Source organism: Stomoxys calcitrans, chromosome 2 (genome assembly GCF_963082655.1).
Source record: "Stomoxys calcitrans chromosome 2, idStoCalc2.1, whole genome shotgun sequence".
NCBI classification, from domain to species: domain Eukaryota; kingdom Metazoa; phylum Arthropoda; class Insecta; order Diptera; family Muscidae; genus Stomoxys; species Stomoxys calcitrans.
The window spans coordinates 96,686,287-96,713,704 of NC_081553.1; the positions used below are offsets into that span (position 1 = coordinate 96,686,287).

A 27,418-nucleotide genomic window follows, 5' to 3' on the forward strand; every position below is an offset into this window, starting at 1 on the left:
TGACCTTGAAGATGCTTAGTCTGAAGTAAATCGATTTTTACGATTTTTCTCATAGACAACTTTGAAGTATAGCTTCAACCAGCACCATTATGGTAAGAGCTTTACTTCAGTCGAATGGTGAATTCCGAATTATGAGGTTCGAAAATCTTTATATGTTCTCTGCGGTGTGCCTTTCGTTTGGTTTATCTGTTTGCGCTTTCTTTTTTGGTCTTAAGATCTCATTTAGATTCCATTGCAGCCAATATTGGAAATAGCTAAAAATTAAAAAAAAAAACTAAATTTTTTTCGATTTTTCTTTGAATTTCGAACTGCCCAATGCTTTAAAATTGTCTTTGTTCGAAAAAAATTAAGGAGTTACAGCGTTTTCGACCTTGAATATTATCTTGAACATTTGAAGCTCAAAATAAATCGAATTTTATTATTTTTTTTCATATGCAATAGCTATTATCCAATTGCGACTCAGCTAATGTCTAATGGACACTGCCTGAATTAAATCGTGTATAACAAGCACAGTGTCTATTAAAAGCTGCCTTATCCTCACATCGGTGATCGCAGCAATTTGCCTAGCCACAAAATCCAGAGGCATTGGGTGTAGCATTAAATTCATCAGATGGTGTCGTGCTGGTGCGGTTGTAATGAAAAAACAAGCCGTCCTTTTGATCCGGCCAAGTATTGAGCAATAGTTGGACTTTTGAAACCCAAAATACCATATGGCATTAGATGTCCGACAACTTCAGTAAACAGCCAATACATTACGCAGTGCCTCTTGTGTTTTCTCCTCCCCCGCTATGGCACACCTTGAGCTCTATCAAACCAGTTGGCCTACTTATTCAGGGCTTGTCGGGTGCCCTCCTCTTTTGATTGTGGTTGTGGATTTTCAGTTTCGGATAGCCATCAGCCTGAATCAAACTTCCTGTGGGTGGTTGAAAAATTGGAAAGCCAAATTTTTTCCTGGGTCTATTCTGAATATGGATTTGAAGTTCGGATATCAAGAACTCTGTACATCTACATAATATTATTTTTAACAAACTTTCTACACCTACATTGTTTTTAACTACACTACCCATCCACAAAATTTTGTCGGTGTCGAGTCAGTATATCTATATATTGTTTACAACACACTTATTGTCAACAACAACGTTGGCCCAATCATTCTCTTTCCACCACAAAATTTTAAAGAGTTTTAGCTATATTAAGTAAAATTTTACATCATTATTAAAACAAATTTAACCAGAAATTTTTAAGGAGTTATAACCATTTTAAGTTAAATTTTGTATTACTACGAGTATTTCATCAAATTATTGAAAGTTTTTAATATTTTTTAGACTTACCTGTCGCTTCATATAATCCGGCGATGGAGTAGGTGTATGCTCTGTCACAGTTATTATGGGATTCCTTGGATAGAATGTGGTCCTTTGGCCCGAAGACTGTGATGATCTCATTACTTTGGGAGGTTCTACGTATCTGTAAAATCTTTAATATTTCAATATTCCATCGAGAGAAGGGAATACAAAACGAAACGCAATTAATTAACAAGGATGAAATGATTGTGCAGGAGATGAGTTAAGGATATTATAAAAAATATTATAGTCATGTATTACAAAATGCTGTAACAATAAAAGCTCAAAATTCAAATTTAAATCGATACTGGGAGTGTGTTTTTCTATATTTACAGATGGCAGGTTAAAGAGTAAATAACAAAGCATTATTGTAAGGGGGGGATTATTATCAAAGCCATACACGGGTATAGTAGTATAGTTGGGGAAGTAGTATGATATAGGGCTAACAGAGGATGGGAAAAGTGCGAACATGAGAAGCAAGAAACTCTTTCAAAAAAACAACAACTTAATAACATTTGAAACAGATTTTTTCTTTGTAGGGTGTCTTTTTCTGTTTGTGAATGGTCAGCATTGACAATAAAGGCAAATCGTAACGTTTATAATAGTTTCCTTTAAAGTTCTTTTGCTGCTTTTTTTTGGGGTTGGCATTGTGTCTGGTGTTTGTGTTCAAAGGAAAGTTTTTTTTTTTTCAAACTTGCATAGTAAACAGCACAACTCACCCGCTATCGAGAAGACAGCTGGTATTTTTTTTGTTTTTTTTTTATTATGAAAATTTAGTTGGATGATAGATGGGATATAGTAAAAGAAAAAGTTTTTAAAACCATTTATAGCTTGGATTTAGCAAAGTAAATTGTCATAGTAGGAGGGGAAGAGTGTTGTTATATAAGAGTTTGTAGTGCGAAAAGTGCATAGGGGATTGGGTGTGTGGATTCAGTGAAATCCTTCACATTATATCCTAGGTTTGTGAATAAAAAGTCCCGTTATTGTGTACATTTCATATCAAAAAAAAAAATTGAAAAAAATGTTTTTTTTTGTTTCCATTTAAATGGTGGGGAAATTACGCTGGAGGTATTAAAATCCTTAAGGGTTCGGGGCATACCATTCACAAATAGAGTAAAATAGACTATGGAATTTTTATTTTTTGAGACATGACATACCCATACATTTTTGCTGTATTCTACCATGATTCTTATAATCTTTAGGTTAATTACACCTTGATCCACCAAATTTTGGGCTTATACTAGTATATGTTATAATTTCCGTCCGTTCACTTGTCAGTTGTTATTAAAAACAGTTGTTTTTAAAAACTAACATCACTCCCAATTACTTGGGAGTGATGTTGGATAAGAAACTGTAATGCAAGTTTCAAACTCAGCGTAATGAGAAGAGCACTATGTAGACGAAACGTGAGCTCGAAATAGGGCTTTAATTTGAGTTCACTGGCTCTAGAGCTGGAAAACTACTGATAACCGCAACATTCGATATTTTTAATAATAAATATCGATAGTATCGATACTATCATTATTTCCCATCACCTATATTTCAAACGAAAATGAGAAGCAAACAGCAAGAGATTAATTAATGTAGAAGCAACTACCTGGACAGGGCCTGCTCCGCTGTTCCTTCTTTCACGCTCTTATTTTATCTGAGCCCTATACTGCTACGATCATGAAATAAGTCCTGTTTGGGGGTGCTGGTATGGCCTAATAGATATTTCAGCCCAATAAGGATGTCATATTCGTGGCCTACTTCCAAATACCTTTCGTTTGAGCCTTATATTGCTATAGTGGAATGGAGGTGTGTTTGGAGGTGAGGTGGACCCTCATGTTTCAGAATCGTGCTATAGTCTCAAATACCTTTCATTTGAGCCTAATATTGTCATTATTGGTTTAAATTTCCATTTGGCGGGCTTTGGAGGTGGGTCGCCGCCCTAGACATCCCATGAGTATACCAAATTTATGTTTTGAGTTATTGTGACCAAATTAAATTTCACGTAAATCGCCCCACCCATCTCCGTTTTTAAAAATAGGGCAAGGGGAGGGTCCGCCCATTAAAGTTTGGATGCTAGATCTACTTAACTCTTGGTTTTGGTGATGGATTGAAGTAGTCAAACATTTTGGCACATACTCTACTCCCAAAAACCACATTTGAGCTATATTGCTATAGTCGGTATATGTGTATGGTTTAGGTTTAGTCTTGAGGCTTGGTTTAGCCTTGAAAAATATCAGCATTGTGCTCTACTCTCAAATTCTTTTTATTTGAGCCCCAATTGCCATTGGTTTAGGGGGAGTTTATGGGGTGAGACGACCTCCAAGCACTTGAAGTTAAAATTGGATATCAAATTCGTTTTCTACTCTCAAATACCTATTATTTGAGCCACTTATTGCCATAGTAAGCAAACATGGCCGGTTTGAAGGCAGTTTAGAGGGTGGATTCTGAAATAATATCAGCATCGTGGTAGAGCACGATTTTGTTTGAGCTATCAAGATATTCAGGGCAACGGGTTTTGTTCAGATCCACACGAATTAATTTTTATTTGTATTGGATATCTACATTCAAAATCATATTTCAAAGCTACCACTTGGGATACCACATTTGTAAAGATCCGTAGGTCCTCTTGTGTCTATCGCAAATTGAGGGCAAAAGTGTACTCTTCTACCAAAGACCTTTTATTGCAGTTCTATTCTATCCTGATCGGCCTTCATTTATAATTTTATTTTTTTTTGAGTAGGATGAGGGTAGGGCAATTGCCCTCTGATACATCCTTTCATATAAATACATTATATTCTTAGTCGTCCTACATAACAGTTTCGTTTTATTTTTATTTGGGGGAGAGGGTTGAATCCTTATATCAATATTGGATTCCAACTTTACTGTCAAAAACTTTTCGTTCAATTCCCATATTATCCCGATCGATAAAATGGGAATTATTGAAGCGTATAAGGTGGGTGGGCCGGTCCCAGACTCTGTCCCAAATGTGTATATCAGATTCGCAGTCAACTCTCAAAGACCTTTCATTTTATACCCATTTGCGACGTTGGACATTCATGCCCGTTTTGGGGATTTTTGGGGTTGGAGAGGCCCCGTAGATACCTTGAACCAAATTCTTATAACATATGTGTACTCAACTTCCTAACACCTTTCATTTGATATCCATATTGTCCCTATCGGTAAATATGTCCTGTTGAGGGGTTTTTGGGGGTTGGGGGCGCCTTGGACGACACCAATGCTACTGGAGATATATCAAGTTATGGTTCGATTCGCACCATAATTGAATTGAATGTTGAAGTCTATAGTAGAAGTCAATGTATAAAATTTCAGTATATATATTCTTGATCGTCATGACATTTTAAGTCGAACTAACCATCCGTCTGTCTGTCCGTCCGTCTGTCTGTCAAAAGCACGCTAACTTTCGAAGGCGTAAAGCTAGCCTCTTGAAATTTTGCACGAATACTTCTTATTAGTGTAGGTCGGTTGGGATTGTAAATGGGCTACATCGGTCCACGTTTTGGTATAGCTGCCATATATAGAGGACGCAATTATTATCTGATTTGGCTGAAATTTAGCATGAGATGTTTTGTTATGACATTCAAGAACTGTGCTAAGAAAAGTTCAAATCGGTTCATAACCTGATATAGCTGCCATATAAACCGATCTGAGGTCTTGGTTTCTTGAGCCACTAGAGGGCGAAATTATTATCCGATTTATTATCTGATTTGGCTGAAATTTTGCATGAGGTGTTTCGTTATGACATTCAACAACTGTGCTAAGAATAGTTCAAATCGGTCCATAACCTGATATAGCTACCATATAAACCAGATCTTGACTTCTTGAGCCTCTAAAAAGCGCCAGAATTATCCAATTTAGCTGAAATTTTGTACAACGGCTTCTCTCATGACATTTAACATATATGTCGTATATGGTATAAATAGGTTTATAGCCTAATACAGATACCCTATAAACCGATCTCCCTATTTTACTTCTTCAGCCCCTTAAGTGCACAATTCTTGCTAGATTTGGCTGAAATTTTACACAATGACTTGTTTGCCTAAAAATAGATACCGTGGAAAGAGTTCGACAAATGCGATCCATGGTGGAGGGGATATAAGATTCGCCCGGCCGAACTTAGCACGCTTTTACTTGTTTATTTTTGTAATCACCTCGTTAATACCTTTCGTTTGATATGTATATTGCCTAGGTTGGAGCTCTTTCCATTGAGGGGGAGTTTTTTGCCCTGGAGCGGTCCATGGGTCTTTGCCCCAAAAAGGATTCAGATTCGTTTTCAACCCACATCTACATGTAAAATTTAAATAAAATCACAGATCTGGCTATAATGTGCAATTTCTGCTTTACTCTGTCTTCTTTTTCTGCTTTACCTTCTTCAGGACGAACACAATGGACCTAAGGTCGCCGAGCCGGTAGTAACAGAGGTTGATAGTCACATGCCCTTTAACCTAGCAGAAATTAGTATCCACCCAACCTGGTAGATATAAAAACGTGTTTTTAACAAGTTTCAGAGTGTTTAAAGACAAACGGACAGACCCATGAACAATTTTGAATCGTCTTAGAATGAATATTTCTATATGTTGCAAATGAAATGACAAACAAAATTAGAACGTTTGCCTGCTTCAGTATTCGAAACTTCTCTGCAGGAACTAATGCCATCTAAACTTTTCCTTAACTAGGAAGTTATTAAAATTTTGAATGCATTCTTTCAAAGAGTAGAAAATCAGCTTCCTTGGTTTAGGTGCTAATCTTAAACTAATGTTTTTGTATCGATTGCATATGTTTTGTGACTTTTGAAGCTTTGGCTACATAGCAAAGTGGTTTATTGGCTATGGAGAAGTGTATTACAGTCACCCTAAGAAGTAACATCAAAGCATAGATACCTACCTTAAGCTGGGCATTGATTTGCCTTTGATCAAATTACTTGCAGGCTCTCTGGAGATCATGGAAGCAGAACGTGATAACTTCTTTTCACCGGTATCCAAACTGCGATGATATTCCTGGTCAAAACAAGAAATGTGGTTAAAATGTTTCCAAAGACTTAGAAGCAACATGAAACATTGAATAAATATGGGGAACATAGAACAAGAAACATTTGCAACGTTTACAGAAAACTTTAAATATTATGACAGACATATATCTGGAATATATATGGGGATAATATGGAACTTTTATCGAAAAATGATTTGGATAATATTAGGGAATATTGAATGATATGTTAATGAGACAGTAGATACTGGATAAAGGCAACACAAATCAAATAGAACACATTCTTCAATAATGAAGAAAGTAATTTTTAATTTAAAAATAACAATGAATAAGTGATCTAAAGCTTGATAATATACCATGAGAGTAGTTTTAAGGCATAATTTGTTTTAGTTATTGCATTTAAACGGTATCCACATTTATATTAAAAAGTATGATATTATTTTTGGACACTTACGGCCTTATTCACAAAACTTAAGGTAGATTTGAAATAGGTTTATTTGACAGATTTCCTTTATAGAACTGTCAAATACACCTATATTAAGGCTTCTTAAAGTTTTGTGAATAAGGTCGTTAATCTGAGTATCATTTTGATTACTGGGGGGAAACATTAACGGCTGTATTCACAAAACTTACTATAGATTTGAAATAGGTTTATATGACAGTTCTACATAGCAAGTCAAATGATTTAACACCCGTGATACCAAATGGCATTTCCAATGAATGCATCGGCATATTGTTAAATTTTCGTCTTTTTCAAATTAATTACATAAACAACTCATTTTCTAGATTACTCGTTCTTGTTTTCGTTAATCAAACCATCTGAGTTAGGTTTAATTTCTAATGATCCAGTTGTAAGTCCTGAGGATAGATATCATCCGACACTCAAATTACTTATACCCTATCCCACTCTTAAAGTTAAAAAAGATGTAACAATTGAAAAAGTGTACTGTTTTGCTAAAACTGATTTCATCAAACTGTTCATTGGAATGAAATTTTCAGATCTAAAGATATCAATGAAATGATTTCAACTTTTTATACTGTGCTACTTGACTTTATTTCTCAATCTGTCCCTAAAACTACTATTTGCAACGCATCTGGTCCTCCATGGAATACAACCAATCTTTCTAGGCTGAAGAACAAGAAAAATAAATTATATAAAAGGTTTAAACGCTCAGGGTCAACGTCTGACTTTTCGATGTATTCATTAAGAAGATGCGAATATAATAAAGAAAACAAATTGGCGTATGGAAGTTATTTGAATAAAATTAGAAATCAATTGAAATCAAATCCTAAATCCTTCTACAAATTTGTGAATTCAAAGCACCGTTATGATAGTTTACCGAACTTTCTTAGATATAAAGCTAAAGTAGCTGATAACGATACAGGCATTGCCGACATCTTTGCTGACTTTTTTAGCACTACCTTCTCAGATAATTATTATGATTTATATAGAACATATCTATACGCAATCAACAATTCAGCTTTTATAGGCGTGTCTGGGATTGGCGAAAACGTAGTACTTAAAAATTTAAGGTCACTGAAGATAACTTTTAATCCCGGTCCAGATGGAATTCCATCGAACATTTTAAAGCATTGCGCTCTCGAACTTTCGTATCCCCTTTGTACACTCTACAACAGTTCATTCAAGCATGGATATCTGTGCTGTTTTGTTTGTTCATAAACGATCTCCCTTTCACTTCAAAGCACTCGAATATTTTGATGTATGCAGATGATGTAAAGATCTTCAACGAGAGACTCTGATGAACAGTGTTATCTTCAGTATGACCTTGATACTCTTTATGAATGGTGCAATCAGAACTTTATGGAACTTAATATTTCCAAATGCAAACACCTAGCATTTTCAAGAATAACCTCTCTTAAAACTAGCTACTATGTTATCAATTTAATCAACTGAAAGATATAATAGATCTATCAGAGAATCGAGAAAGTTTAAAAAGGAAAATTATATTATTTGTAATTTCTTAGGTTAATACATTTGTAAATATATTGTTATTAGTCTGTAAGGGTATTTAATATCTATAGACTTAAATAAAAAAAAATCTGTTAAATAAACCTATTTCAAATCCACATTAAGTTTGTGTTATTCTTTGAAATAACATATTTTGAAGAAAGCAACTGTATATGGTGTAGTAACAAAGCTTTTTCAAAAGTCAAAGTGGGTAGGTGGAGGAGCCATAACATACGCACACAAAAACATTAAACCAGAAATTTGTGCTTTTTTTTTTGGTTAACTAAGAACACGCATATGGTGTAATTATGAATGTTTCTTTGAACATTGTAAATAATCTTACTGCATGTTGCAGTGGTCTCTTGCCATTTGCTGAACTTGTTTCTAGCCCTACTTTTTCCAAATTCTTTTCCGATTTCGAAAACATTTTCGTCTCCACAAACGCCCTTAGGTCGGACATTTTAACACGTTTCTTCTTTTCACTGCCTCGGCGTTCGGCTGTAGGGGAAGCCTCTTCTGCAGAAAGAACAAAATTTTTTTAAACTATAAATGTTTTTGAATTCTTACTACTTACCTGCTAGACATGTTGTTATTGAGGGCTCCGGTATTTCTATATAATCCTTGTTTATGGAACTTCCCGGACTATCCCGATTATTGCTGTTCGGTCCTTGGTACAGGGAGATTTCGATGTGTGGTATTGGCAACGAATTCGAACGTTTGCGTGGTTGATTTATGGAAATGGCAGCTTCTTCACCTATTTCACTTAATCTAAAATAGAAAGTGAAAACAGTTATATGTAAAAAAAAACAAGTAAAAGTTTGCTAAGTTCGGCCTGCCCGATTCTTGGACACTCACCACCATGGATCACATTTGTCAAGTTCTTTGCCCATTATCACTTTGTAAGCAAGAAAAGGATAACGGATAAGAATTGCTATGCTCTTGGATCTATTTCAGAATATGGACCGATTTGGGTCATTCTTGGTTTGATTTTGGAGACCATAGTTGAAGTTATTATGCAAAATTTCAGCAAAATCGAATAAGAATTGCGCCATATAGCGGCTCAAGAGCTATAATCGAGATATCGTTTTATATGGGAGCTTTATCAAGGTATTGACCGATTCAGCCCATTCTTGGCATAAGATATTGCGGCCTATAGAGACTCATAGAATATAGTCGGGAGATGGGTTAATATGGTAGCTATATAAGGTTTAGGACCGATTCGAACCAAACTTGCCACATCTGCTGAGTGTCATGGAAAACGACATAGTACAAAATTTAAGCCAAAGTGCATAATTTAAAGCGTCTAACATTACTCTTTCGAAAGATTGTGTATTTTTGAAAGACAGACGGACGGACATGGCTTCATCGACTTAAAATATCATGGCGATCAAGAATTTATGTACCTTAAGGGGTCTTAGACCAAAATTTTGATGTGTTACAAACGAAATGTCGAAGTTAGTATAGAATAGAAATTAACAAGTAAAAGCGCGTTAAATTCGGCCGGGCCGAATCTTATTTACCCTCACCATGGATCGCCTTTAAAACGTTCTTTGCTCTCACTGACTAGAACGGACGTCTAAGCCATTGAATTCGTCATGACAGGTCACAGTCTAATCCGAAAACATGCTGACAGACTGCAGGTTGCCAGTAACGACTTTTGCAGAATCTGTGAGGGCTTCAAACGGAATGACGAAGTTAGCATACCCCTTTTTATGGTGGAGGGTATACAAATAATAATAGAAGTTTACAAGTAAAATTCGGCCCGGCCGAATCTTATTTGCCCTCCACCATGGATCGTCTTTAACACGTTCTTTGAATGACTTTTTCAAATACATAGGAGATAGATCTACAGAAGGGGGCAAACAGCCTCCTCTGTGAGCATTTCCAAAATATGTGGCCTAATATCGACTTAAAAAAGTCTGCCGCTTCGCTGTCACTGGCTAGAACGGACGTCTCAGCCACTGTGTCCGTCATGACAGGAAAACATGCTGACAGACTGAAGGTTGCCAGTAACGACTTTTGCAGAAGCTGTGAGGACATCGAAGAAGAAGAGTCTATAGAACACTTTCTGTGTGTGTGTCCCGCTCTGGCAGTCAGAAGGAGTTCCACTTTAGATTCTCATTTCTTTGAGAACCTGTCTGACTTAGCGGATGTAAACCTTCGCAAGTTGTTAGGTTTTTTTAAGCCATCTGGTTGGTTCAACGATAGGAAAAAGAAGGTAGATCCTAGTCTCGTAAGCTCGTCCGCTTTACAATTCCCTGGGATATCTCTGTGGCCCAGCATCCAGAACAGGTGAACTGTTCAGCCATTTCGATCAGAGATCTGCTACAGTTGAGGCCGGTTTTTGTGTTCAGAAATAGGTTCCACAGAGATTTAATGGCTATCTGGCGGTTTGAGAAGATATTTATGCCAATCGTCGTTGTGACATTATATCCTAGCCATTCCACCACTTCCTTGATTGCAAGGATCTCCACTTGATGCACACTGCAGTGGTCGGTTAACCTTTTCGATATGACTAGTTCTTGATCTTTAGAGTACACCCCAAGGCCCACCCGGTCGTACAGTTTGGAACCATCCGTATAGAAGTCTATGTAACTTCTATTATCAGGGATATCGTAGCTGCAATCGGTTCTATCAGGAAAAGTGGCACAGTATTTTTTACCAAAAAGCGGCTCAGGCAGGGTGTAATCCACACTGCCTAGAACATCGAACATTTAATCAAGGATAACACAGTGTCCGTAACCACCACATGACTAAAGAGAAAGCTCTCTTAGCCTCACGACAGTGGTCGCAGCAATTTGTCTAGCCAAAATGTCCAGCGTCATAAGATGAGAATTGAACTGTAGGTGGACTTTTGAAGCGGCGTTCACCAGACCATAACACCATATAGCAACGTAGGTCTAAACTTCAACTCTTGCCAATGGGTCCTATACACCTATAGAGCAAGAGTTACCATTCTTGCCCTTTCCAAAATGTTGGATTTGAAATTCAATTTCCTGTCCAGCAATATACCTCCTCCCAAGGAGGAGTCTCCTTCCAGAGACTAAATCGACTCAGAATTTCAAGAGGATCCATGACATACATACATACATTATTTCGTCTCAGAACAATATTTGAATGTACAACAAACGGAATGACGAAATTAGTATGGTGGAGGGTATAAAAACATCTTAAGATCAATGTGAAGAAGATGTAACAAATAAGCTTATTGTAAAATGGATATTTTTATGGGAGTACGTACAAAAATTTTATCTATTCTAATAGGAAAACCTTTTAAAAGGCAGAAAATCTCTGTATAAGATCGAGTTTTGAAAGTTATGAAGATTGGGATCCAAATAAAACGCCATCAATATTGAAAGCCATAAGGCCGATAGAATAGCCATGGTAGTCATGTAGTTTAATATTCACAAGTACTATTTTGGTATGTAACTTACCGATTAAACATATACTGCAAACTCCAGAATATACCCTCTTCCTGCCAATGGGATATGAACAAGCAACGCATCACACCCACATCTAGAAACGTGGCAGCCGATACATCAGCATTAAGACTTTCCGATTTGTCTGAATCTGTTTCTTTTTCCACTGAAGCACTGCGCTTTTCCTTCATTGAGGCTCCACGCATTAATTCCTGTTGGTCAAACTCAAACTTGGTGGAGGGTTTATCCTTATCTCTCGAGTGTATGGATTGACGGCTTCCTCGGCGACTTTGTGGTTGCTGTTGAGTCAAGAGACTAGCATCGGCCTTCAAGGATGGCAATTGCGTTGATGTTGTGTAGAGTAGACCATGTAAGAAGAAATCAGCATGTTAGTCACATCCAATCAATGGGTTAGAAGTTGGGAAAGCATTTAACAATTACAGTAAAAAATGAATTGTCCATTAAATGGGAAGCAGAAGGTAAACGAAAAATAACAACACGTTCATCTTCAACACTGGATGCTTCTTCGGGTATAGTTTCGGGGAAAAATTCCTTGGGCGATGACACCCAAGAGCTCTAAAAACATTTATCGTTATATTCCAAAGGAATCGAAAGAAAACGAAAAACAAAAGAACGAACATTCATTTGAAAATACACACAAACAATATGTCAAACAACTTGTATAGTAGGCAATAGTTAGGCGTTTAAATATGGGCTCATAGCCGACGACCATACATACCTCTTCGTCCTGGCGTGTGGTGGTATGATCGGAACCGGCACTCTGCGGAGAATCAGCCTTGGGTGACATGGCATCGACACTGAGAGATTGTTTGCCTATATTGAGAAGAGAAAAGTGGATGGTTTATCTAAAAATTTCGTTTTTGAAAAACGGTAAACTTACGTCCAGAAAAGACATCTGTAGATCCTTTGGGCGTGGGAGCACACAGCAAGTTTCGTGCCTTGGGCTTAACCGGTGCTGTAAAGCAAGGTGCTCCTGGAGCCCTATTATCCCACATGCCTTGCCATAGTTTAATGCCATTTTCCAGGCGACAGTTTTGAAAATCAGATTCTTTCAAATGGTGGATAATGGGAGCAAACAGATAAACAAAGAGCTGAAGAGGGAATACAAAAAAGGTTATTAATATATAAAATTGTTTAATATAGGTCTTGACCAGTGTTGCCGCAGTCAAATTAAAAATGCTCATATTAACTGCAGGCTTATTAGACGGACGGACATTAATTCCGGTATTGTGTAAGAGTTTAAGTTTGATGAAGAGTCAATGAGAAATTGTATCTTTAAATCGTATAGCTTCTACCTGCCAGAGCCAAGCATTGATTGAAGACATCGGAACATCGGGCAGTCATATGCCATTGCCAAAAACTTCTCGGCCTACCTGTAAAAAGAATTGGGATGCCTTCCCCTAATAGGTATGGCTATCGAAAAATCATAGGTCTTCCACCGCAGTGACACAATAGTTGCTCGACAGGTTTTAGCTCTCCTCTTATCGAAAATCTATGTAGAAATCTGCCTCTCCCTACATCAAACGCTTCAGCTATCTAATATTGCAGTGGTTAATCAGTACCCCTAGGTGGTCTGAGCTCAGCTTTCTCCACATTCTTATATGATATGTCTTCTTACCCGAGAAACGGGACCATTTTACCAGTGAGTGATCGAAGAAGGCACCTACTTGCATTATGCTTTTATACTCACTAATCCCTTGGGCCACGTCCCCCAGAAGGGTTACTGGACAACTCGTCGGCAACCTCATTCTTCAACATCCTCTGATGGCATGGAGTATTCACCGCCTGTGCGCGACATTGACACATTACATACTAAGCCGTCTTCAACTTCTCGTTATCTTCACGAACCCTTCAGAAAATTGTCTCACACTGCGTCTAGCCATAAAACATCTCTATTTGCAGCCTTAGGTGAGGTAATTTATATCCCTTTTCTTTCATAGCCATAGTTCACGACCAGTCGCACAGTAATCGTATCGATAACATAGGCCATAGCTATCAGTTGTCCACTCCTGGCCAGTTCGTAGGAAACTTCATTTCTTGAAACCCTCCATTGGTATTGGCCTGACAGCCTTTCCTATAATCACGACAAACTCTTTGGACCCCTGAACCAGACTAACCTCACACAATCCCCCATAATCATTGCAACAAGATAGCGCCTTCAGTGGCTTTCCAAATAGGGAGTGAGAGACTGGCGAAATAGTATATCCTGCCTAGAAACCATATTTAGACCTACAAAATCGCCAAGACCTACGTCTGAAAAGCACTACACTGGTCAAGGAACCTTTATCACTCTCTCTGATGCCCTACTCCAGCCTGGACCCTTTTGTATGCATATCTCTACGGTCCATATGGCCCCATTCTCCGGCAATACAACGTCAACTCGCCAATGAAGCATGGAATGTAGTCCATCGTGCCATCCCTACCCGGCAAAAGTGTTGAATTGCAGACTCGGACAGAATCGGCTAAAGCAACATGTTTCTGACTCCCTTCGTCGCTATGCACTTAGGTTAGATCACAGTAGCAGTCTGAAATTAGGCTCACATATAATTTATGTCCACTGTGATACCATAGAAACGACAGAGTAAAGGATCTGATGGGTCGCATCTGATGATCATATCCCTGGGAAACCTCTTCGATGATTCTACCGAGACTTCTTCAATCCTAAGCCTGAGATCAGATCATATACTAATAAGTGAGAATAGTTTATACTACAGCTCTAAACATCCATTGTATCCTTCATGGCCTTACCCCCAATTCGGCTGTGCCGAATTATGCCCAACTTGGTAGTAGAGGTCATCCTCTCTTGACACTAACCTCGTCCTTTCTTCTCCAGTCCAAATTGACTTCGGTGAGGCTCCTTAGTAGAATGTTTGCAGTGGTCACTAAAGACCACCTTGGCATTATCTCGCCTCACCTAGAGCGGTCCTTGTACACACATGGTCCAGAGAAGAATTGGGGCCCCCTATCTTATAACGTAGTCCGCCGAATTGCCCATGCGCTTTAACTGTGGCAAATTTTCCGTATCTTAGTCTGAGGGCAATCTTTTTCGTTGTACACTTAACGTGAATGCAAAAGCCCCAGGTCGAGTATCGGTGTTGAGCTCTGTACGGTGCTATGCATATTCTCGGTCAACTTACGGACACATCCCCTATCTCTAGCCCAAGAGCAGACTAGACAACCATTGCTGTAAAAATCCAGTGTATTATCAACGACCTTAATACCCAACTTCTTTTATCGAGTTACGAAAGGAGCAGAATAGAAACATCTCATGTTACTTCCCCCTTACCTAAGCCTCAGCTCCTTCCTACTCAGTTACGACAGTAAAAGAACGCATTCACTCTTAATCGTCTACTCGTCACCTCCTACGTTCCTACCTAGACTCCCGTCACCTCACGCTCCTACCTAGACTCCCGAAAGAGCGATAAATCCGCCTTCCTACTTCCTTTCATTATTGGTCTCGTCTTTTCTCCATGCGGATTACTCCAACTAGCAATGTTACAAAGTGCTTCATGTTCGTTCATCGTCCGCCTTCGCTTACGCCAAGTTTACGGATGGCAGTCCTCTGACAGTGGTGTGGCTTTCGTTCTCCGCCATAACACGGCAGCCAAATGATGCGGATCGTGACATCCTTAGAGAAGGCATTAGTCTCTGTCTTACACTCTAAGACCGTTCGTGACCTAACCGTAAAGATATTCACACTCGACGTTCTCGCTTTCTGATCTTTCCATTTCGCGCATTACATGATCGCCCGGATCTTTGCCTGCAAGACCGTATTATGGAGGCAGTCGGAAACAGGACTGAATTTCTGGCTCCTCAATGTAGGCCTATTTTGCCCCCTATATTCAGTTGGCAATGCCAGAGTCCCATCAATCTAAGACTGTGCCACCGGCATCAGTGCCTCGCATTTGGCCTCAAGTATTGTGACATTAATCCTGGTTTCCCTATATTCCATTCATTCTATCATCGCCCTAAGTCTCAAGACGCAGAGCCCTAGTAGTCGCTATCCTCATCGCCCCGTCTATGCCAAGACAACATGTTGTTTGAGCCTGCTTAGTGTCTTAGGTTAGGTTGAAAAGAGGATGCATATATTAATCTGCCCCATGCCACTATAGGCATACACTTAGCTAGTAATTGGCTTGTTGTGCGCTCTAAAAAGTAACCTCGAAAAAGAAAATTTTAAGTTTGGAATTTCGTGCTACTTACAAAATCCTTAATTGTTTTCTATACCACTCCCCTAAGTTGGTTTATGTCTGGTATTGTGTCCGCCCCTAATTACCGGTGTCTATTAGCCGTGAAAGCCGGGAAATGTCATTGAAAATGCTTAGTGTCTTTATGCTGCAAATTTTCTGCATCGCCCTGTACCAAACAACTCATTGGTTAGTCATATTGGTCAGATCAAGCTCCTATAGAGTCAGTGAACAATCCTCGGATTCAGGCCCTATTTCGATCATACAACCCGTCTACATAGCGTCCAACATCTGTGAGTCTTCTCGGCATGCATCTGGATATGACACTTCTAGTGAAATTTCCCATCCAAGATTATTCCCAAGTATTGGACTTTGTCGAAATCGTTATATAGAGGTACCGTAGCGCCTTTAATTGACCCACCTTTGTATTAATCGTAGGACAGATTTCAGTCTTAACTGGGATTACATTTAAGCCCGTAAGTTTTGCAGTAGTATGTCATCTCCAAGATCTTTTCGGCCTTTCTGCAGAGCTGATTCGGACTCTAACTCTTAGAAGTATTACAACATAGTCTGGACAGGTTCAGGATTCGTCGTAGCCCATTTATCATGGTCATCTATGAGAGTGGTGATAAAATGCCGTATTATGGGGCACTGATACTTCCCGTGCGGTTATTTGGCTACGAAACATGGGAACCTGCGAGCAAGATGATGCAGTACTTTGAGTGTTGAAAGATCTTTTTTTTTGTATGTTTCTCAATGATCGGAGATTTTCTTGGAAAATGGCAAAGGAAAGCCAGAAATCGCAACACACACCAACCACTATGGGACGCGTTTCGTCTTTGGTTAGAAGACATTTCAACCATATTAGGTGTGATGGCTTCAAGGGCAGTACGTTGATATGTTTCATTTGTCATTTGTATCGTATTGATTGCGAAAACGCCTCTATAATACAAATTCAACATTAACCACGCTCGACAACCCTGTCTATTAGCTGTACTTTTCCCAATCCATGTGTTCGTATAATGACATATTTTTTGTCTGCAACAATTACACTACTTCCATGGTAGCACATGATTTAGTGCATCTGCTGGAAGTTATATTGATGGCTTCAAACGCTAGACACTGAAGCATCCCGACCAGGCTTCGCGAAACCTTTTTAATTTAAGTTTTTTGCCTGTTAGGGCGAAGATTATTAAATTTCACAATTTTTGTTTGTTTCTCTTTCGATACGAGCAGTAAAATATAGCAAAAAAAAATATGCAGTGTGAGAACTGTGAAATTTGGAATGGTTAGATCTGAGGTGTAAGCGAGATCGTGAGCAAAATTTTAAGGCCCTAGATTGACGGGTACCTCTTGGCAGGTCACTTAAATTGGTCACCTCGGTATTTTGAAAAATTTTGGGGCTGCCGAATCTTCGTTTGTGGTCCAGTTATGAAAATAGATAGTGCTCATATATCCCTACCGCTTGAGGTATACACTATCTCAACTCGTTTCGGAGATATTCAGGTTTACATTTTTTTTTTGCAATGTTGACCGAGACTTCGTATTTTTCATTTTCAATCCTTTGAATATAAATTAAATTAGGAAATTTTGTCGAGCACAATGACATTTTTAAGATTCTGTGGGGGAGGGTAAACTTTTCTGGGGTGTGCTTAGCCCACCTCTCAGAAGCCTTTCTCATTTATGGTTATGGGACCCGCAATCTATTCTCCTATTCCTTAGCATGTGGTTTATCCAGTCTATAAGGACCTGGTCCACGTGGTTCAATGTTCAATCGCGCCAAGGAAACTGTGAAGAAGCTGAGGGTCGAGGAACCATTGATAGTTTCCTGCTTGCGCAAATATCAAATATGTGGTCCCTAATAAAATCTACCTTTGGAAGCCTGATCATAGTAAAATTCTATGCCAATTTAGCCATGTCCGTATGTTTTTCCGTCTGTCTATGGTGTTAAAAATTATCTTATCGAGTTTAAATCAGAATTTAAATAATCAAAATTTTTTGAAATTTTATCTAATACGGCAACACTGGTCACATTTAACCTACCGTTATTGTTGGCACTGAAAATAAATACTGTTCCATTGATTTGCCCTTGTGCTCACTGTCGATCACCAAACCTCCAAGGCCACCCTCATCACCGGCACATTCTTCGGCAGCATACAAGAGTATCCATTGCATGGCATATAGCAGAGTCGTTTCGATTTGTCCAATCGCCTGCATGTCTTTGACACGATTGTGTAGCAAGGCAGAAACGCAATGCATTACATGCGGCAAGGCTGCCTGTAGGAGACGCCATCGTGGTATGGCTGCCAAGCCATCGGTCAAAGAAGGCGATAAACCGAATTGAATGTTAAGAACGACAACTTTTTCGAAGGACTAAAAAGGGAAGACAAACAATTTGTAGTATTATCATAAGAGGGATACTATTTAAATTTTTATAAACTTACCTTGCAGGCGCCTTTAGATTCCTATTGTTGTGTGTATATTTGTTGTTATTGAAGAAAGAAATATATATTTGTTGGGAAAATATCTATGTTTAGTTTTCTACTTATTAGTTTTTATTATTTGTTTAAAATTTCTAAAATAGTTCAACATAAATTTTTAAGAAAACACTTAACATCAAACACAAAATAGCAAAAATATTCTTTACATGGCAACATAGAGAAAAATATATTAAAAAATTATAAAATATATACAAAAATAAAAAAAAGGATCATAAAATTTCTCAAATTGTACAAATAAGCATTGCATACCACCAGGTATATAGCCAGAAGGCGGCTATACTAATTATTGTTTTGAAGTTCTAAAATGAAAAAAGGGTCGAAATGCAAACCACCCTAGCGCAGAGGTTAGCATGTCCGCCTATGACGCTGAACGCCTGGGTTCGAATCAGAAAAATTTCAGCGGTGGTTTTCCACTCCTAATGATGGCAAGATTTGTGAGGTATTGTACCATCTGGTATGGCAGCCATGTAAAAACTTCTCTCCAAGGAGGTGTCGGACTGCGGTACGCCGTAGGGACCGGCTATAAAAATGAGGCCGCTAATCATTGATCTTAAACTTGAATCGGACTGCACTCATTGATATGTGAGAAGTTTGCCCCTGTTCCTTTGTGGAATGTTAATGGGCAAATTTCCATTGCATTTGCATTTGCAAAAGGGTCGAAATAGTTTTTTATGGATAATTTTCTTATTAAAGAAAATTTTAGAAAAAATATTGATTTTCATAAAAAATGACAACCAACCAACATACTATGCCAAAATCCTGAAAACAGTATTGATTTTATACTGCCTACGCAAGAAAACATAGCCACAAACCCTAACTTTGCTTCACTTTACTTTAATTGGCTATGACAGATCATTTGTCCCATTAGCCAGACTCAGAATAGCCTTCCAAGCGCCTCGATCTTCTGCGCTCCTTCTATAATCTATGACACCAAGTTTCGAGGTGTATCTCACCACTTGATCTTTCCAATTGGGCTTTTTGTCTTCCCGGTTTGCGTGTACCACCTTGTTTGCCTTCAAAAGACTTCTTCCTCATACATTCTGACAACATGACCTAGCCAACGCAAGCATTGTATTTTGATAAGTGTAACTATGCTACTGTCGTCAAACAACTCATACAGCTCGTGATTCATACGACGCCTATATTTTCCATTCACGCAAACTGGTCCATATATTTTACGAAGAATCTTTCTCTCAAATACTCCAAGCACTGCCTCATCTGCTTTCACCCATGCCTCAGAACCATATAACAACAAGGGTAGTATCATTGTCTTGTATGGTGTTATCTTGGTCTGTCGAGAGGTGACCTTGTTTCTAAACTGCCTACTTAATCCAAAGTAGCATCTGTTTGCCAGTATTATTCTTCGGTTTATTTCAAAACTGGTGTCGGTCGGTTCGGTTACGGCGGTGACGAGGTAGATACAATTGTTGACTATCTCAAAGTTGTGGTTCCCAACTTTCTCCATTTTCTTTATCTTTATCTTTATCCATGTTCACTGACTCTCTTTAGATTCTTTCAAAGGCTGCAGTTACAACTTCCGGTGACCGACCTATGATGTCGATATCGTCGGCATAGACGAGTAGCATGTGTTCTCTTGTGATTAGTGTGCCATATCTATTCACATCTGCATCTCGTATAATCTTCTCCAGCGGGATATTAAAGAGATCACAAGATAGGCTGTCTCCTTGTCTGAAACCTCGTTTGGTATTGAATGATTCGGAGAGATTCTTAGCTATTCTTACTGAGGAACGTGTATCAGCAAAAGTTTTATTAATTTTGCACACACAGACATGGTTTGAAATATCTTTAAACGTAAAGGGGTATCGAAAGCGCCTTTGTAGTAAACGAAGAGATGGTAGGTGTTGATTTGTCCTTCTCGGGGTTTTTCCAGGATTTTGGGTAGTGTGAATATGTTGTCTATGGTATTATTTACCAGGTCTAAAGCCGCACTGATAGGCCCCAATTATCTCATTGACTTTAGGTTTTTATCTTTCACACAGTGCGCTCGAACGTATCTTGTATGCGAAAGGGAGGAGACCTTTTGCTCTGTAGTTGGCACATTTCGTCTGGTCTCCTTTCTGGTGTAAGGGGCAGTGTTAATATCTGGTCTAGGGTGGATTAACCAGGTCTAAAGCTGCATTGATAGGGCCCAATTATCTCTTACACTTCAGGTTTTAATCTGTCACACAGTACGCTCGAAAGTATCTTATATGCGACGGGGAGGAGACTTATTCCTCTGTAGTTTGCACATTCCGTCTAGTCTCCCTTTTTGTATACGGGACAAAGTATGCTGAGGTTCCAATCATCGGGTATGCGTTCTTCTAGCCAGATTGCGCAGACAAGCTGATGCATACGCATTATCAGCGTGTCGCCTCCGGTCTTAAATAGTTCAGTGGGAAACCCGTCGGCTCCTTCTGCCTTGTTGTTCTTTAGTCGTGTCACTGCTACTTTGACCACATTCTGACTAGGATGTAAACATTCTATATCATCATCATTGATTGGTTCTGCGGTATCTTATTCGTCGCCAACGTCGGGCACCAGCAGTTGGGTAAAATGTTCTTTCCATATCCTCAGAATGCTATCTGTGTCAGTTACCAGATTTCGTTCTTTGTCTTTGCAGGGGGATGTGCCTGCACCAAAGCCATCGGTTTGATGTTTAATTCTTTGGTAGAATTTCCGGCCGTGCGAATCCTTCGATGTTGAAATCTGGTGCTGCTAAACACCATGTTCTTTGCCGCGGCGAAGTCTATTAGCCTCAATCCAATATCGGACGTTTCTTCGTGTAGGCAAAATTTTTGGACTGTTGGGCCAAAGATATTTTCCTTACCTATTATCGCATTAAAATCTCCCAAAACGATTTTAATATCATGAGCGGGGCAGCAGTCATATTCTCTCTCTAGGCGCTCGTAGATAATATCCTTGATCTACTCGTCCTTTCCTTCTGTCGGGGCATGGGCTCAAATAAGGCTGATGTTGAAGAATTTGGCCTTTATGCGAATTGTGGCTAGCCTGTCATCCACCGGAGTAAACCTGGAAACAAGGTGTTTCATCCTCCGACTAACCACAAATCCACAGCCAAATTCATGGCTCATCTTATCGCAGCTATAATATAGGGCGTCACCACTCGGCGTTATTGTGCAGACCTTTCTTGGGCATCGCACTTCCCGTATGGCAGAAATGTCTGCCTTGTACTTCTCCAATACATCCGCCAGTGCGTACACTACACTCTCTCTATAAAAAGTGCGGACATTGCAGATTCATATACGCAAATCATGGTCCTTAAAACGTTTGCGGAGACCGTCAAAAGGGGAATCCATTTTTTTTCTTCTTCGTTTTTTCAAAGTAATTCTTACAGGTTTTCCTGTTGATATGCTAATAACCCAACGCCCCAACCTATCTTTTTATCGTTCAATAGGTGAACTCGTGACAAATTTTAGCTCACTACCTTAAACGGATGTTGAAGGCAGCTACCCAGGTGACAACGCGGGGAGGGTTGTGTCCACATTTGAGATGAAGGAAGACCAAGATAAGCCTGGATTTTGCCAATTCAAAACCAATCAGAACCGTTGCTTGGTTTTTAACACCCCCAAGTCCCAGCCATAAACCTAAAAAAGGATAATACGGCAGCAAGAGCCGATGGATTGCCTTCTGAACTAGTTAGTTTGGGCTATCGCTATTCCAACATAACAAAAAATATCAAACTGAACAGTAAAAAAATACAAATTATGGAAGAAAAACTAAAACTTAACAATTTAATAAATTATGGGGATTAACTTCATTGGTGGTGGGTGTTGGATTGGGTGATAGTCATTCATTTTGGGTAAAAATATTTCTTTTTTTTACCGCTTAAATGGCAACTTACATGGTGTCCCGGTGCATGTTGACAAAACTACATCAAACATTATAAGACAGACACAAAAAATGTTAATTTTTATAATTGTTGTTTGGGGTTTTGTTGTTTGTTTCTAAGTTTTATAGTGAAAATCGTATGTAGAGTGGTTATAGAGAGTAACGTTTATTTGTGTTTGCGTTTAGATTAAAGTATTTAATTCTTTTTAATTTAAATTTATTTGTATCAGTAAGTTTTTGGTTAGGTATAATGTTAAGGTCGAAGTTTTCTTGTTGTTAAAGCAGTGAAATAAAAAAGTATAGATGTTATATGCTTGTCAAAATAGGAAAAAAACATTTAATATATATATTTTTTAAGAGTACAATAAATATAGGTCAAATATTAAGATTTTTATGTAAGACAGTTTTATTAAGATGTTAATTTAGGAAATATTTTAAAATATCCAGCACCAAGTTCGTATTTTGCGTTTTGTCCTTCAAAAGTAGGAAACAGTGTGATAATAGATATTCTAGATTCGTGTATAATCTTGTTGATAAAGTTATAATTAAACAATTTAATCCACTGTAATATCACTGGAAAAAGAGCAAAAAATAATTCCTGTGGTATTCCCAACGTTATATGGACGGTTATAGAATCTTGAAATGCTTAATAACTTAAGAATGTTCACATCTCTAATTTAGATAAGTTTTAAAAATTAGAATCTTTAGTGGAACTTGTTCTGCTTGCCACGCACAAGGCAGATGTTCTGTAGTTTTCTCTCCATCAGTCTATCAGCATGCTTTCCGATCAGAGAGTAACCTGTTTTGACGGACATAATGAATGAGACCTCTGTTCTAGCCAACTACAGCGAAGCGGTAGACTCTTCAAGTTTAGATTGGGTCACATTTGGAGTATTTACAACCTGTACTGTGTGGCCAATAGTCCAATGAACATAAGTCATTTGTTGCCCTTCGAACCTCATCGTCAAGACTTAGCTACAGGGATTGGTAGCTTCTAGTCTTGCAAGCTCGTCTGTGCTACAATTCCCTGGGATATCTCTGTGCACCGGTACTCGGAACAGGTGAATTTTGAACTGTTCAGTAATCTCGTTGAGAGATCTTCGACACATTGTGGGATATAATCGAAAAAACTAGTCGTTTGTGGAAATTAGGGATAAGAAGTCGAAACCCTGTAGAGTGAAACATGGAGTTCCCCATAGCGGGGTGATATCTCCAGCACTGTTTAATCCCTACTTATCCTCTATTTCACCCCATTCTGACGGCATTGATATCATATCATATGCGTACGATCATGCTATTCAGCCTCAACATTGTTGGCATCCGTGATAGGTTAAACGTCTACCTCGTCATTACTGCCGCTTATTTCGCTGCAATAGATTTAAAGAGACCCTCCACCAAATCTTCAGCATCTTGGTTCACTACATTGACCCTATGACCAATCGGTAAGGGCTGACTCTTCAATGTACAACACACTGCTCCTACAACAACATGAACGCCTGCAAAAAAGCAATTTTTGCCCATGACCGTTCCCCTCATTCCACATATCAATGAGTACAGTTCGAATCCGAACGATTTTTTTCTGATGGTCTCGCCCGGATTCGAACCCATCCGTTCAGCGCCATAGGAAAAGAAAAAGAAAAGCTGAATGTGAAAGTCGATGGAGTAATGATTCCGACCATCAAGTGTCTAAAAATCCTTGGTGCCATATTTGACAGCTTTTAGACATTCTTCGCATATGGCACTGCAATTTTCGATAAGGTCAGAGGTAGGTCCTCGAGACACTTCTCGGTAGCATTTTGGGGTGCTGACAAAGAAACCTTGTTGATCCCGCAAAATGCAATTAGCCGGTCTGTGGTAAGTTATAGATTTACCTCTGGATGAAGCGTCTCTAGACAACGTTCATCCAGACACAGTAGCAGATGCAGTGAACAGCTACCTGTCGTATGAGGTAATTGGAGAACTACCACCATCGGCAAACCAGAGTATTACCGGCTCAAGTACGTTCCGGCAGATGCAGTCTCCTCAACGTCAACAGAGTTACGATTGATACGAACCTGCAGGATGTGTGTCCCGTTTGTGACCTGCGACAACACAAAACAAGGCACTTGTTTAACTGTCCAGCCAGACCTACTCGGCTCAGACCCAAATAGCTTTGGACGCACCCCACCTTTGTCGCAGAGTACCTGGATTTGGGTATTTAGAAGATCCAAGCTGATGAAAGATAGAACACAAAACACTACAATAACAGCCGTATATCACTATAGGTCTGACAACTGTCCAACTTTTGCCGAAGAATCTCCTGCAGGTGTATTGAGCATGAGTTGGTTTCCCTGCACTTTCCTCAGACAAGTCTTCAGCATAAATTACTGAGTCCCAACTTCATCGCTTATATTCTAATGTCACCAATCTTATTACGGGCACAACGATACATGTTGGCTGAGCGTTGATTCTAACAATTCTGACAATTCCGTAAGAATAACGGAGTATAACGATGGCAGCCCACAACTATAAACACATCCCCTCCTCTCATTTGCGTAGTTCTGCTATGATAGAAGAGCTTGCGCGGTTGGTTTTACCTATACGTTTTGCAAGGATATTGAGCGAGGCTGCCTTCAAGGGACCATCTGTGCTCATGTATAAGGTACCTTATGATGATTCCTAACTGAGACCTCTGATTGAGTCCATTGAGATCATTGCATATGTGAATGACTTGCTGATCCTTCTTGAATGAGATACGAGACTTGCGCTGGAAACTCGGGGTGAGCATGCCATGGTCATTGCAAGCGAATGGAGCGATCGTGTAAGGGTTGACGGCGTGGAGCATAAACGCGTGACAATGTTGCTTAAGGGCATATTGTCAAGGTATTGTCTAACCACGATACGATCTGGCAGAAATGGCATCAGAAACGCATCGCTCATAAAATATCTGGGAGTGACCGCTTCAAAGAGAATAAGATTCCCGGTTAATTTCGATCTGGTTAAGGAAAATATGACTGAAGATTAACTTAAAATGTCATGGTGATCAAGAATATTTATATTCTTAATAGGGTCTTAGACTAATATTTCGATTTGTTACAAACGCAATGGCGATGTTAGTATACCCTCCATCCTATGGTGAGGGTATAAAAATGTGCCGCATGAGAACGGGTAAAGATATCTCTTTAAAATTAGAAATATAGCTGATAGTAATAGAGTTGAGAGGCCTCTAAAGTTGGTCACCTCATTATTTCAAAAATTTGTTGGGGGACAGGCTATTTAAAGAAGTTGAACATTTTTATAGCCCAAAAGATTTTTGGATCAAGCACAATTTTTTCACCAATCCCCGGCGAGCCCATTTTAGAGAAAATCTTTTTCGGCGCCACGTTTTTCGTTGAAGAATTTACCGGAGAATGTGTATCCAGTAGTAGTTCTCGTATTTCCTCATAGGACATTGTCCATACGTTGTCTGACTTCGGAATGTAGCCTACCATTAGAAGTGTGGAGGATAGGATCTTCTTTAGTCAAGAGGCATCAGATGTATTTTCTACATAACCTTTTTCAGCTCATCCTTGTATTTTCTTACTCACCCTTATAGATCTCTCAGCCCTGGGGTGTCCTTATGGAAGGCTCGTTTTATTTATTGGTTTGTTTCTAGGACATGTAAACTTAAGCGAGTTTTTCATAGCGTTCAAGATACGCTTTCCCATGTCTTCCACAGTTTCCACATTCTTCTAAAGACTACAAAGAATAGCGCTATAGAATGCGTCATAAACTCATAACAATCAGGCTTTTTCTGTTAAGCGTAACTAATACTCTTACAATTTATTCGCAAAGGCTGATTCGTTAAGTAGCTCACCCCTTGCATTAAGTAGCTTACCCCTAACATTCAATAAGTGTCTTCTTCACTGCGGAAGCTGCTTCCACCAGCAACGTAAGGTTGAAGGCTTTTGCCATATAGAGGAAAGTCAGGCAGTGTGATATACTTATCTCAATACTAGCTATTACCACACACAGACGCTGTGCCTCAAATTTCCCGCACTATTAAGCAGGAAGGAATCCAGTAATTCCTAATCCACGAACCATGCTTCCATTCACCCATAGTTTAAAAATAAGAAAAAATTCAAATCCTTCTACCATCAGGAGGAACTTTAGAACCACCGAAGCGGCTTTACAAAGGTGGAGTTTTATCTGCAGTAACCGGACTATGATAAAACGCATCCATGTGACACCACTTTTCTTCAGGCAACTGGACATTTGAGGCCACCGTAGCGCAGAGTTTAGCATTTTCGCCTACGACGCAGAACGTTTGTGTTCGAATCATGGCGAGAACATCAGAAAAAGAATTTGGCGGCGGTTATCCCCTCCTAATGCTTGCGACATTTGTGAGTTACTATGTCATTTGAAAAAAGGTATGGCAGACATGTAAAACTTCTCACCTAAAAAGGTGTCGCACTTCAGACTGGGCTTTAAAAAGGAGGCTCCATATCATTAACCTTAAAACTTGAATCGGACAGAGCTCATTGATATGTGAGTAGTTTGCCCCTGTTCCTTAATGGAAGCGGCAAGTTTATATTGCACTGGACACTTTCTCCTCTGATGCTTACCCAGCTGCCGGTGTTGAAGTACTTTCTGAGTTCCCTCCTTTACTGCTAGCACACAAAGTGATCCAATCGAATGACCGATTTACACAGGTATTCGATGGGGAGATAGAATTGGTCTTGTCCTGAAAACTCAAACCAGGTGTCATCCCCAAAAGTCCTTGCAGACCAGTGGCCTGTCGACTAGATTAGCCTAGTGCACCCGTATACCATTTGAGGTGTCAGTAGCAGACAACTTGCTTGTGGCCGGATACCACTACCACAGCTGCTGGGCCTTTGAAGTCCTTCCGAGCCTACTACCGGGCTCTACATCTGCCGCTCCACTGGAAACAGATCCAGATCATCAACGGCCTTATGGATAGCACTATCGTATCTATGCTTGAGTGTCTGTAATTTTTCTTGCGTAATTAACTATCTATTACGATGTGGAGAGGTATTCTTGCGGGAAAAAAAAAACAACACCTCTGCTTTAGGCAAGTTGTTAAACATTTTCTAACGGTAATATTTACGCCTATGATTTTAAGATCCTTCATGAATTAAATTTATATAACTATAGGCAA

At 39.1% G+C, this 27,418-nt stretch overlaps 1 protein-coding gene across 15 annotated transcripts in view; it reads right to left on the minus strand.

The window, feature by feature from the left end:
• LOC106095776 (protein unc-80 homolog) overlaps positions 1 to 27,418 on the minus strand; it is a 97,351-nt gene that overhangs the window by 63,300 nt on the left and 6,633 nt on the right. For 6 of the 15 annotated variants that reach the window (XM_059363284.1, XM_013263106.2, XM_059363276.1 and 3 more), the window contains exons 3-14: positions 22,295 to 22,321; positions 18,376 to 18,396; positions 17,975 to 18,304; positions 12,625 to 12,835; positions 12,463 to 12,557; positions 12,165 to 12,299; positions 11,739 to 12,049; positions 8,879 to 9,072; positions 8,648 to 8,820; positions 6,234 to 6,346; positions 2,060 to 2,077; positions 1,332 to 1,473 (exon numbers count right to left, since the gene is read on the minus strand). In XM_059363284.1, coding sequence (XP_059219267.1) covers positions 1,332 to 1,473; positions 2,060 to 2,077; positions 6,234 to 6,346; positions 8,648 to 8,820; positions 8,879 to 9,072; positions 11,739 to 12,049; positions 12,165 to 12,299; positions 12,463 to 12,557; positions 12,625 to 12,835; positions 17,975 to 18,304; positions 18,376 to 18,396; positions 22,295 to 22,321 — 1,770 coding nt within the window. The remainder of the gene's footprint in view (positions 1 to 1,331; positions 1,474 to 2,059; positions 2,078 to 6,233; positions 6,347 to 8,647; positions 8,821 to 8,878; positions 9,073 to 11,738; positions 12,050 to 12,164; positions 12,300 to 12,462; positions 12,558 to 12,624; positions 12,836 to 17,974; positions 18,305 to 18,375; positions 18,397 to 22,294; positions 22,322 to 27,418) is intronic. The other 9 variants (XM_013263116.2, XM_059363286.1, XM_059363279.1 and 6 more) reach the window with 5 other exon arrangements.